Here is a 12,952-nt window from a genome sequence, read left to right as displayed (position 1 = left end):
GAGGAGACCACACGCAGGGCAGGGCGCCAGGACGCCTCCTCTGTCCCCGAGCCCCTGCTCCCCAGACGGCCTGAGGGACGTCCCTTAAGCTCAGTGAAACATGGAGCCCAAAAGCATGAGCTAAAGGACACCAGCTCTGTGCGGCCTGATGCCCCCAAACCCAAGGCAAGAGCCAAGAAGGCCCGTGGCATCCTTGAGCATCCCTTCCCCAAGCCCACCTGAGGCGTCGGCCAGGGTACCGGGCAGTATTGGATTTAGTGTTTGATAAAATGGACATACATTAAGAATTCGGAACAGTCATGAAATCGGGCTTAGCAATGAACCCTGGAATAGGTGAGGGAAGCCGGGCCAGAGTGGCAGTGGCAACTGAGGCTCCCTCCTGTCACCATTCTGGGCTCCTTGGCAGGTGACGCCCACGGGTCCTGCTGGCCAGCCCCACGTCTGCGCGGAGGCCCAGCCAGCGCTCTGGGAGGGAACGGGTGAGGACCAGGCAACAGGGACCACCCTGACAGCCACATGCTTCCCACCAGGGCCCCGGCCAGGGGCTATTCGAGCTGGCCAGCCCCCCAGTGGTCACCCAGCCCTCCCAGGCCTCAGAAGAAGAGGGGGAAAGAGCTTGCTCCCTAGGGGACCACAGGTAGAACACAGGGCTTGAGGGCAAGGATTTGGGGACCAGACCTGGGCTTGGGATGCGGCTCTGCCACTTAATCTCTGGGCGGCTTGAGTAAGCTCCTTACCTAATGGGACCTCAGCTTCCTCATTTGTGTAATGGGATTCCTGCTAGAACCCATCTCAGAGTTGTAGTGAGGGCTAAACGAGACAGTTCACATAAGGGCTCAGCCAGCACACAGTATGTAGTGAAGAGTCACTAACCGGTGATTTTATTGTGGTTTTAACAATTCAAACACATCAAGACTATTGTTATTCCTACCAGGCCAGGGAGAAGAGGCAGAGCCATTTCTAGAAGCCAGACCTCTCTCCACCAGGCACCACCCTGCATCCCATTCTGAGTCAGAGAAGCAAGGAACCCTCCTCCTCCCCTGCCCTCTCCCCTCCCCATGGTGGCTTCCCCAAGGTTTCAAACTGTCCTTCCCTTTCCTCCTTGAAGAGCAGGTGACTGGGTTTAGGGATGCTGCCACCTGGCGGCCACAGGCCATCAGGATGCCTGGGGACGGCCACGTGAGTTTGGGAGGGCTGGAAGCAGGCCCTGGATGCCTGGAGAAGGCTGGGCAGCAGGGCGACTCGAGAGTCACCACCCATGCAGCATGAAAACTTCATGGTGACACCCAGTAGTCCCGCAGATTGGATTCAAATCCTGGTTCTGATGTTTCCTAGATGCATGACCCCGAGCAAGCCAACTAACTGCTCTCAGCCCCAGTTTACTCATCTGTAAGACGGATAGTCTTCTCCTACGCCAAGGGTCCATGGCCCAGCAGAAACCTGGAGACTCCTCCTAGAGCACCCCCTGTACTTCAGTATAATTTAAATGGGATTTATGTGAAACTCATGCACGTTAAGAATTCAACTCCAAAACTCTGCTCGCTTTAAGCGACAACGGGGGCCGTCTGGGAACTGAGGGTTTGTGCAGACTGTCCGCCTCCTCCTGCGGCCTCCCTGCCAGGCTCCACCTCACTCCGACCTCACAGGGTTCTACTAAGCGCAGCTCTCACCTAGCACCTCCTGCCTCGTGCTTGGCACTTTGCACGCATCTCATTCAGCCTTTGCAACACCAGCAAATCGTCCCCATTATACAAAGCACAAAGCGGAGGTTCTGAGAAGCCGCAGAACTTGCTGGAGGTCACACAGTTGTCCCACGCAGGAGCCAAGCTTCAGACCTGAGTCTGCCTGACGCGGGAATCCTCACCGCCCCCACGCCGGGGAAACCCCCGTAGGCGTGTTTCGGGGAATGTCTGGGGAGGCTGACCCTGAGTTCGCCCTGGATCCCTGGAGCATGTGATGGGGACATTTGCTCGCTGATGGAGCACGCCCCAGTGTCCCAACACCAGACGCCCGACAGCTCCCCAGAGGCTGTCCCGGCCAGGGGGCCACGCAGAGAGAAACCAGCACTTCCCCTGTTCTCAACCTCCCGGCTCTCAGGCGTGGGACTCCCAGCCCCATCTGCATCCGGAGAGCCAACAGCCGGGCACCCCCTCCCCCAGCCGCGCCTGCGGGCTCTTGGAAGAGGCGGCCTGGACAGGGCCTCCCCCGGCCAGTGGATCCCCTGGCTGTTTCAGTTCTCTTTCTTGCTGGGAAACGCTCTGACTCAAATGAGCAGGGAACCTCTGGTCATGCTAGGGCCGTGGGCACAGACACAGCCCTCTCCTCACTGCGGCAGCTTCCTTCCCATGGGGTGTCCCATTGCCAAGGGAAGACACGAAGGCCTGGAGAGGAGATAGGACTTGCCTGAGGTCACATCTAGAGGTGGCCCCCGCCGGGCTTCTGCCCACTGCCCTGCCCTGCTGGTGGGCAGCAGTGTCTGAGGCCCACTGGGGTCTTGTCCCGACTGGAAGGCCAGTGTGCATGGGGACCCTCAGGAGAAGGCCCTGTCCCATGGCTGGGGACATTCTGCAGGCCAGGCGGTCTGTGGGCTGCACAGACCAACGAGAGGAAAGGCCCCGGAACATGGCCAGCCAGCTTTGGCTCAGCAGGCTCAGCCCCGTGTGCCTTTGCAGCCCTCGAAGCATCTCAGCATGGCCATCCGGGCTTCCGTTATCCATCCGTCCATCCGTCCGGGAGGTGCAGCTGCCTGCCCTGCGTGGGGCACGGTGCTGGCCGGAGGCCTGGGCCCAAGGCTGGCCGCCCAGCCCGCCCACGGCCGTCCTCCCTCACCAGGCAATCGACATGCCTGAGTGCTGCCCTTAGACCTGCTCCTTAGGGCACTCCCGCCCCACCGGGTTCCTGAGGAGGAGACACAGCAAGTCCTCCAGAATCGTCAGGAGAGGGTTTTCGCTGCGACCTGAGCTTCTGCCCCCTCCCCCAGCACCAGGAGGACCCAGAGTCCCGGGATGGGGGAAAGATTCGGAAAAGGCAGTGGGAGACACGGAAGCCATGGCGGAGGATTTCACTGAGCTTCAGACTTCTGTCCTGCTCGGTCCTGCCACCAAACCTCCAGCCGCTCTGGGGGCCAGCCCGCCCTCCCCTCCCCCTCTCCCACCCCCTCCCCCCACTCACTGGCTTTTTTTGCCCCCTGAATTCTCACAATAGTCCTTCCAAATAGGTGCTTTTACTATTCCCATTTTACAGTTGGAAAATCTGAGGCTCAAAGAGGTGAAAAGATTTGCCCGGGCGGGACGGTTACCGAGAGAGAACCTGAACCAGACGTGGCTGACGCCAGAGCCCAGACACTTGGCGGCCGAGCAGCCGCCTCGCTGGTCTGGCCGTAGGGCTCTGAGCTGGCGCAGAGCCTCTGCCACCTGTGCCCTTCTGTAGCAACGACTCTCCGTGCCCGGGTCTCCCCAGGCTCCCAGTGGCAGTGCTGACATCTGGAGTGTGACCCCGGCTCCCCCTTCCTGGGGGCAGACCTCCCCCTCATCTGGCACGGCTCTGGGCAAGCTGGGCTCAGAGACGTGGGGAGGACGGGCAGGAGCCCGCGTCCATGCCCGTTCGCCCCGGGGACAGGCACAGTCCCTGCGCTGGGGGGCTGGTTTCCTGGGGGCCCCAGTGGTGGCGTCACACTGGCTGGGTCAGGCAGGGATGGCTGAACACTGTCAGAGTTCTCTGTTTTCCCCTTAGTTCCTAAGCAACCAACTAGAGTTTGGGGGCCTAAATGCTCAGAATAGAGGAAGCAGGTGAAGGGGCCTGGGCAGATACCTAGAGGGGTCACCCACGAGGAGGAGCACGCAGTGGGCCTGGGGGTGGGGAGGCAGGTCGGGGATGGGGGGGCCCAGCCCGCACAACTCACCCGTGCACCCGGCACAAGGCCCAGGGTTGACGGGGTTTGGTGGGGGAAAGAAAGGGTCATGCCAATGACTCCTTCCAGGACTTTGGGCCCAGCACTGCCCTTCTTTGGGCCTTAATTGCCCCCTATGTAAGTGGGCATGGGTCTTTCGTCACCTCGGCAGGCTGGTGGGTAATGGAGCAGATGTGAACACACTGGTGGGTCTATGGGCCATGTGACAGGTTGGCGCCATCGCAATATCGGTCACTTGCAGGGCAGCCAGAGCCACAGTGCGGGGCAAGCGTCCAAGGGACGGACAGCCTCTCGCTGTCCTCCTGCAGAGAGGCCTCCTTCCGTGAGTGGCCATTCTCTCCCCAGCCCCACTCGAGCGGCTGCCCCGCTGCCTGCAGCTTCCTTGGCCGGCCCTGCCCAGCGGAGCACAAGGACGCACCCCTCAGTCTCCCACACGCAGTGGGGGCTTCCCACCCCCAGTAGCCCTCTGTCCAAAAGGGCTCACATTCACCGCTGACATGCCTGGGCTGCTTTTGCCCCCATTGTACTGGCAGGGGGACAGGCATTCTGTGGGTATCTGTGTGCAGGTCTCAAGGCCCCCGGGGATGGGGCCGCAGAGACGGCAGAACTGAAACCCAGGAGGGAGCAGCACCCCGCAGGAGCCCCTCTCCGAAGGGATCCCAGGGGAGCTCTCAACCTCTCAGCGGCAGGATTGCACTTCTGCGGTGACAAGCTACTTTCATTTTCTTTCCTAAAGTGAACAAGGAAGAAAGCAACAAAACTGATGAGTGTTCTGATGCATCATGAACCCCGGCTATAAAAGCCCTCCCCGCCCTCCGCAGCCGGCCCGCTCGCTCCCCGGAGCGCTCAGCTGCAGGGCTGGAGCCACATGTGCCCGCGACAAGGTAGGTGGAGGTCAGGGCCTGAACCACAGGAGAGGGGAAGCCTGGGGGGCTGAGGGGGGTCCCTGGCCAGACACGCCCAGAGTGCCTTCCTCTGCCTCGTCCCAGAGGCAGGATTAGTGGGCTGGGTGTCTGTGACCCCGGATCAGCTGGGATCCAAGAGACACAAGACGTGTCTCAGGGACTGGACGGGCGTAGCTCAGAGGAGCAGAGTAAGGTCATGCCGGGCAGCAGTGAGTCTTTCTGTCCGAGGGATTCTGTCAAGGTCCCCGGCCCACAGGAATGGTTTCTAGGCGTGAACTCTGAGCTCCCGGCCAGGCCTGAGGGCACGGATGCCCGGCTCAGCTGTCCTGGCTCAGCCTAAGCCCGCACCTCGAGAAGAGGCTTTCTGGCCCAGTGTAGGTGCTCACGCCTGTAATCCCAGCACTCCGGGAAGCCAGGGCAGCCGGATTGTTTGAGCTCAGGAGTTCGAGACCAGCCTGAGCAAGAGTGAGACCCCATCTCTACTAAAAAAAATAGAAAGAAATGAATTGGGCCGGGCGTGGTGGCTCACGTCTGTAATCCTAGCACTTTGGGAGACCAAGGCGGGCAGATTGCTCGAGGTCAGGAGTTTAAAACCTGAGCAAGAGCAAGACCCTGTCTCTACTATAAATAGAAAAGAAATTAATTGGCCAACTAATATATATAGAAAAAATGAGCGGGGCATGGCGGCGCATGCCTATAGTCCCAGCTACTCGGGAGGCTGAGGCAGGAGGATCGCTTGAGCCCAGGAGTTTGAGGTTGCTGTGAGCTAGGCTGATGCCACGGCACTCACTCTAGCCTGGGCAACAGAGTGAGACTCTGTCTCAAAAATACAAACAAACAAAAAAGAGGTTCTCTGCAGGCTGGGGCCGGAGTGGGAGTGTGGGCAGAGGCAAGTATGTGTCTGTGCACGTGGGAAAAGGGGACCCCTTGGGGGGCCCAGCAGTCCCTTTCGGACTACAAGGTTTCCAACACCAGCCCTTAATCTACTGCATCCAAAGGCAGGAGGGGCAGAGGATTCTGGACTAGGAGGGACATCGGGTCTACACCGCCCGTGATAGGCTTCCTATCCCACAGCCTTTACGGTCCAGATTCCCATTCGTGGTCTACCTGGACTTGATTTCCCCATGTGCGTGGGCTTCTTCTCATTTAGCTACTTGGCAAGTGTGCCCCAGGTGCTTACTGAGGCCCCATGAGCTGTCTGTCCCGGGCAGTGGGACGTAGGGCAGCAGGGCAGCTCAGCCCACGCCCGGCCCTCCCTGGGACACGACCAGGGCCCACAGACTCTGGCTTGTGATGCAGAGATGGGCTGAAGGAGGTGCTGGCCCAGCTCCTGGGGGGGGGGGGGAGTGCATTCTCCCTACTGTGGAGGTCAGAGGGCAGAGAAAGGCCACCTTCCCCAGGGGAAGGAGCTTCATAGAAGTAACCTTTGAACCAAGCCTTGAAAGAGGAGCCGTATTTGGACACAGAGTTTGGGATGGAAAATGTGTCCTTAGCAGAGAAAATAATGTGAGCAAAATCATGGCGCCAAGAAAGTGCATAATTAGTTACGCAAATCTGCTCTGCCCTTGGCTCCTGGTGAAGGTGGTGGCAGGACCTGGGCCACATGGGGTTGGTGGATGTGGCAGACAGTTGTCCCCAATCCATGCAGGAGCAAAGCTGACCACCATAAGTGGCCTTCTTGTGAGTGGCCGTAGGAAGCACTTGGAATGTGTGAGCTGTTTCTATTCTTTGTTAGGGTCTCCAGGCAGCTTTTCCAGTGCCCAGGACAAGGCTAGGCTTCCTTCTTCCGTGTCCCTCCATGCCACCTGATGCCAGGAGCACCTACCTCCTCCACCAGCTGGGTGCTCCCGAGAGTGAGGGCCTGGTCTCCCTTGCATCTGCTTCTCCCCGGCAGCTGGCACGGTGCCTGGCTCCAAGGAGGGCTCACAAGCATTTGTTGGGTGACTGTCAGGTGCAAGGAAGGTGTAGCCGGTCTGCCCTTCCTTCCCCGTGAGACAGGGCCACATCGTCTGCAAATGACCAAGAGATCACCAGAACCCCACCCCACCAGCCCATACGCCTCATCCCTTGCATAGACGAGGATGGACACATCTGTGCTACAGAGAGCCACAAGTCAGAGCGGGTGTGTGGCACGTCCCCCTCGCGGTGTGGGAACAACTGAGCTCGTGCTCGGACCAGGGGTCCCGTCCTTCCACGCCAGTTCCAGCCTTGGCTCCACCCTGGCTGGGGCAGAATGATCAAATCCACGGGCATGTGGCTCTGTTTGGCTAGATGCCGCCAGGGGTCCCTGAGGCGGGCAAGCACGTCTGGGCTCAGGGAGCCGCAGAGGTGTGTCTGGCTCCAGCTGAGCCTGTGTGTCTGACTCCCTCCTTCCCAGGCTCTGATCCATGGAGCGGCGCCTCACGGTCCTGCAGGTGAGCCTGCACCACCCCTCGCTCTGCCCGGCCGCCTTTGCCAACGTCCCGCCGCGGCTGCAGCACGACACCAGCCGGCTGCTCGTCGGGCGGGGGCGGGACGCCCACCTGCGGCTGCAGCTCCCCCACCTGTCCCGCCGACACCTGTCCCTGGAGCCCTACCTGGAGAAGGGCCGCGCCCTGCTGGCCTTCTGCCTCAAGTGCCTGAGCCGCAAGGGCCGTGTGTGGGTCAATGGCCTGCGGCTGAGCTACCTGGAGCAGGTGCCCCTGAGCCCCGTCACCAGGGTCTGCTTCTCCGGCGTTCAGATGGTGGTCCGCGTGGAGGAAGGCACCTCCCTCACGGCTTTTGTCTGCTGCTTCCACCTCAGCCCCTCGCCCCTAATCTGCAGAGCCGAGGCGGAGGAGACCGACGAATGGGAAGGGCTCCCCCAGGAGCAGCCTGCCCCAGGTTCGGGCGAGCAGGCTCCGGGCCACCTGGGCTTTCCCCACAGCCCTCCCCACACTCGGGACAGCCCTCCCCAGCCCGGCCCTGGAGCAGGGCCAGAAATATAGCTCCCGAGGGAGCCCCCAGACGGTGCGCTCTGCCAGCCCAGCCGTGAGAGCAAGGCTCTGCTGAAACCGGACTGGAGCTCTCTGAGCTGCATCACGCGTGGTTGACACGAGAGCGCACGACGGACCGATTCTGCAGACGCCGCGCAGCCGGGGCGGAGAGGCACCCGCCGTGGCCAGCGCTATGCAAGGGAGTGGGAACCTCATATACTTTCAGAGGCCCTGCGGGGTTCTGGGGAGCCTCTCTCAGCGCTCCCCACGTCTCCCCGTCTTGTCTGACTAGGAGTTACTTTATGTTGCTCATTTTGTGCGCCGCTCAGGAGCGGGCATTTGAGGTTGCGGCAGGAACGCGTGGACACACGTAGCAATTACGCCTGTGGGGGCTCGGGCTCGCCTCCGGCTTCCAAATACCCACAGGCGCTGGGGGCTTAGGGCAGCCTGTGTTTCATAAACAGCAAGTATTTCATTAAGCTGGCACAGCCAGCGGGATTCCCCGAGCCCCAGGCGGCCGCGTGCAGGCCACGTCGTCACGCAGAGGCGGGCGGGAGGCCTGGGAGAGGTGTAAGGGGAAACTGGAAAGGTGGGGGCCACGTCTCCGGAAAGGAAGCAGGCAGAGCTCGGGGGTTCCTGAGCCTGGGAGCTGGGCCTCATCTTCCTCGTCCTCATGTTTTCCCGTCCTCTGTCACTTCTGGACCGAAGCCTGGGCTGACCTGACGGCGAAGGTCTCCAGGGAACGTGGGGCTGCGGTGGAAGGTCGTGCTAGAATCCAGCCCAGCAGTGATTTCACTCAGGGAGGGTCATGTGGCGATGGGGGGGGGGGGTGGAGTCTTTCCAAGTAGTGGGCTGGGGGCGGGGGGTAGGCCGGCCAAGGGAAGGAGAATTTGCCCAGGGAGCCGCAGGAGCAGAGCACAAGCAAGCACTCGCCACACCACCCTGCCATGGGCCAGCGTGGTTCAGAAGGAGTGTCCACCCTGCGTGATGGAGGGAGGGACCTACCCGTGCAGATGGTCGCCACCATCCCAGACCCTGAGCGCCGCTGAGGGCCCGGCCCTAAAAGGGCACCCAGGGCAGGCTACAGGGAGGTCACCTTCCCTCGCAGGCCCTGAGCATCTTCCCCATGAGGAAGACAGCGCGTGCAAGCCCGGGCCTGCCCTTCCTTTCCAATAAGCAACAAGGCAAGTACGCTCAGACCACGGCACAAGGCAGAGGAGAGCGAGGGCTGTCAGGGAGGGCCTGGCCAGCGCTGGGAAGAGCCCTTGGGACCCCCAAGCAGCCCCTCACTCATTCACTCAACAACTTGCACCAAGCACCTGCCCTGCCAGGCGTGTGCAAAGCCCCAGGAACCAGCCGCAAACAAGGCAGACAAGGTCCCCGCCCTCAGGGAGCTTGCGCTGTACTTAGGAAAGACAGGTGCTCAGGAGCGAATCACTCAATTATTTGGTCACCACGGTGAACAGTGCTATAGTCATCCTGTTTTCCTCTCTCCTCCAGCCGGGCTGAGCATTACCGCTGTTACTAAGTGGCCTGGCCTGTCCGGAGCGCTCTCCGAGTGCTCAGCACCCCGCTGGGTGCTCTGTGAGTCACCCCATTTAATGCCCGTGACAGCTCAGACAGACAATGGCACCAACCGCGCTTGCAGATGAGGAAGTAGAGGCTCAGAAGGGTGAAGCGTCTTGCCTGACAGCACACGGTCACCAGCTGTGTGACCTTCCGCAAGTGCCTCAGCCTGCTCTTGCCTCGGTTGCTCCTTCTGGAAAACGGGTACGACGGCAGCACCTACCGGGCAGAGCTGGTAGGTTGTGAGGGTCGTAGGCGGCGGCACATGTAAGTCACGTGGGCAGTGCCTGGCACGCCCGGCTACCGTCCTTGAGGCTACCTACCTGAGACCCGAGAGCGTGACCTGCCAGGTGCAGGCCCGCGGGCTCACCGCGAACACGGAGCTAAGCGGGGACCGGGCACCTTAGCCCAGGGGCTTCCTGGTGCGCTCCGTGACTCCCTGCCTGAGGGTTTTGTTTCAGCCCTGATGGGCGTCGGGAGGGGACTTTAACCTGGCCCTTGCCGCAGAAGGCCCAGTAGTCAGGACTCCTAGCACAGGAGACGCCGGCAGGGCCGGCAGGAGAGGGAGTCGCGGGTGTTTTGGTCTGACGAGGTCCGCGTCTCGGAACTGCCTTTATGTGTCACACACAGATGCTAAAGGCAGCAGCGAGTGACCCCTCACAGACCAAGGCGTTCCACAAACTACGCATTACGGCCTGGCCCGCCATCTCCTCTGCATCCTCCCAGCCCCCACCACAGGGCAGCCCGTGTGGCCGAGGGGACACGCATGTCTGGGCACACATGCACACACGCACACACACATGTGTGCACAGACATCCCCACGCTCGTGAACACTGGTGGCTCCAAGGCGGGGCCCTGTGGTCAGACGGCTGTCGGGGTCAGGATTCTTGCTCCCCCACTTACTAGTTCCGTGACCTTGGACAGGAGACTGAATCTCCCGGTGCCACAGTTTGTTATCCTAGAAAATGGGCAAGGTGACAGTGCCCCCTCCACGGAGTCACCGCAAAGGTGAACTGGGCGCCTGGTGCGTACCTGGCACTCAGGGAGTGTCTAGCAGGGTTAGCCACTGTGTCCAGTTCTGTGGAATGAACTGAATGTGTGTGGACACGTGGACTCGGTTTACACCTACACGCACACGCACACACGCACGTCTCCTAGGAGGAGCTACACCAATCCCACTCAGGCAGACTCCAGGGCACTACGATTCTCTGAGACAGCGCCGGGAAATTTGGAGATCATCCCCTGTGCCCTCCAAGGCATTTGAGCCCTCACATCCCCCTGCTTTTCCAAGAATGTGGGTCTTCCCGGCGCGTCTGTAAGAGACATGGCGTCCGCTCCAGGGAGACGCACTAAGGCTTCACGAACGGCTACAGCGCGGGCTCCGGGCAGGAAGCAGGGCCGCGAGGAAGCCACGGCAGACCAGGTAGCACAGTCCTGGCCGTGGCTGAGCACACATTGCAGTGAGACCTCCAGCTCCTCGCAGACCAGGGCTGGGGGTTGCTGGAGGTTTTGTTCCCAGTGGCCACCCCAGAGCTGGGCGGAGGATGGAGGGACAGATGGATGAGGCGCTGGTGATCCAGGCCGCAGTCACCTTGGGTGCCGGGGGCTGAGCCAGGATTCTCAGGCCAGGCGTGGCTGGCGCAAGGCCCTCGGTGGGTGGCGGGGGCCAGTCAGCCAGCGCGGTGACAAGGTCACAAACTGTGGGCTGACGGTAAGTAGAGGCAAATATCTCTGCCTCCTGCAGGCCCGGGGGCAGCCCAGACCCTCCGGCCAGGGCAGAGCAAGGCTGATGCCTCCTCGCGGTCCTTGGGCCTGTGCAGCCCAAATGCAAGCAGCACCCCCTGGGGTGTGGGCTTCTGCATGGCGACTGCTAAGGAAGCCGACAGGTTTGATAAGGCCCCTGCCAGGGAGAGACAGCACTTCCTGCCCCCAACAGAGGCACAAAGGGGCCAGCCCTGCAGGGAGACCCTGGGAGGGGCCCTGAGCAGTAGCAGTCAGGAGCCTGGTAGCTGGACCGAGTCCAGGCCTGTTGCCCACCAAGTCTCAAGGCCCCTCTCCCGGCCATGCAGACCCCTGCCCTGAGCTTACACCAGCAACACCTGCCTCAGTGTACCTGTGAAGAGACCCCCGTGGCCATGGGAAGCTCGGAGGTCCCCCTGCTAGAGGCATCTGTACCTTCAAAGCGAGGACTGGAGAGGGGACGCTTAACCCAAAGGAGCAAGTGCCAAGGAATGGCATTCACGGTCCACAGCGGGCCATCGAAGAAACCCTTCCCTTTCACCTCAAAAAAGGTGACAGTCGCATGGACGGTCACTTCACGGACATGTAAAGCGAGACTTAGCTGAGGGGCTGGCTCCACGCCCCCCGGCGTCTCAATAGTGGAGCTGAGACGGGAGCTGAGAACCGATCTTCCCACCACCGCCCACGGGGCGGCCAGGCTGCGGCCAGCAAGGGCTGTGCAGGGGCAGGTGAGCCCCTCGCAGTGTAAACGACTCATCTCCCCCCCACACCCCTGCCACGGGCTGCACGCTGGGCCACCTGCTTCCTTTCACCTGTCCACGTGTGGGCTTGCTGCTCCCCCACTCTGTTTCCTCTTCCTCGGCTTCCGCCTGGTGGCACCCGGCGGTGGCTGCTGCCGCCACAGTCCCACGCGGCGAGCGGGTCCTCCCTCCCGCACCCTCACCGTGGCCACTCTGCCCACGCGCCAGCCACCGCTGGGCCACACCGGCCCTCAGAGGTCACCCCACACTCCGGGAGGAGCAGACGGACCAGCCCCGCAGCCGGCAGGGGGACCCCCGGGATCGAGCGGACCCTATTCGCATCGCAGAGCTGGGACTCCTCTTACCTTTGCCGTGAACCCGCAGGCGGATTAAGGTGAAATAAAACCTACCATTTGCGTCACATGCTCAGCTGATTGGAAACACGCGTCCCTGCCCGCGACCGCCGTGAGAAGGCACGATTACCTTGCCTTTGAGTCTGTAAACGCTTTACGGCCGGGCGGCTTTAATCCTGCTGGGGGGAAGCAACGATCCGGGAATAAACGTCCCCCACGTGCCTGTGTGTCCCAGTCTCACGCTCCGGTGGCAGCAAAGCGCCCTAAGCGAGGGGACGCGGGGAGCCAGACGATCCCGGCAGCCCAGTTTGGTGATTCTCGTCGTAGGCGCAGGAGCTGGAAAGGCTAGAGAGCAACGCTGGGCAGGGGCGCTCGTCCCTCCCAAACCCACACCCGGCGAGGACGCCGCCCCCCCCCCCCGGCCGTCCCCAGTTCCTCCGCCTCTCCCTCCCAGGGGACGACGGCCCCCAGGCCCCGGCAGTGCCCGCTCCGTAAGGGGCACTTGCAGCAAGCCGCCAGCTCCAGGCATGTGGGGACGACCAGGAAGGGTCCGAGAAGGGCAGATTCGAATCCAAGTCAGATCAGCCCAGGAAGGAGGGAGAGGCCCGTGGGGGAGGGGCTGTGTGCAGGGGTGGGGGGTGCCAGGCTTGCTTTCCTCCCCGCCTCCCCATCCTCTCTGTGCATTGCCAACAGCGCGGCCTACGGCGCAGGCGCGAGCTCGGCCGTCCGGAGGGCCGGGGCTGGGAGCAAGCTGGGGAGGCCTGGCGGAGCTGCTGCCCCACTG

At 61.8% G+C, this 12,952-nt stretch overlaps 1 protein-coding gene and 1 long non-coding RNA gene across 2 annotated transcripts; both read left to right on the top strand.

Annotated features, from left to right (window-relative positions):
* The first annotated feature begins 7,197 nt into the window (after nt 1–7,197).
* Nucleotides 7,198–8,569, top strand: TIFAB (TIFA inhibitor). Its single transcript, XM_075996365.1, has one exon. It carries the CDS (start codon nt 7,203–7,205, stop codon nt 7,779–7,781), a length of 579 nt encoding a protein of 192 aa, XP_075852480.1. The 5' UTR covers nt 7,198–7,202; the 3' UTR covers nt 7,782–8,569.
* Nucleotides 8,570–8,669: 100 nt separating this feature from the next.
* Nucleotides 8,670–12,236, top strand: LOC142863073 (uncharacterized). The gene is made up of 2 exons (XR_012913950.1): nt 8,670–9,570; nt 11,405–12,236. It is a non-coding gene; the product is annotated as an uncharacterized LOC142863073 (long non-coding RNA).
* The last annotated feature ends 716 nt before the right edge of the window (nt 12,237–12,952 follow it).

This window comes from Microcebus murinus, chromosome 21 (genome assembly GCF_040939455.1).
Source record: "Microcebus murinus isolate Inina chromosome 21, M.murinus_Inina_mat1.0, whole genome shotgun sequence".
NCBI classification, from domain to species: Eukaryota; Metazoa; Chordata; class Mammalia; order Primates; family Cheirogaleidae; genus Microcebus; species Microcebus murinus.
The sequence above is the reverse complement of the archived record's forward strand: the minus strand, read 5'-3'. Positions and strand labels throughout refer to the sequence as shown.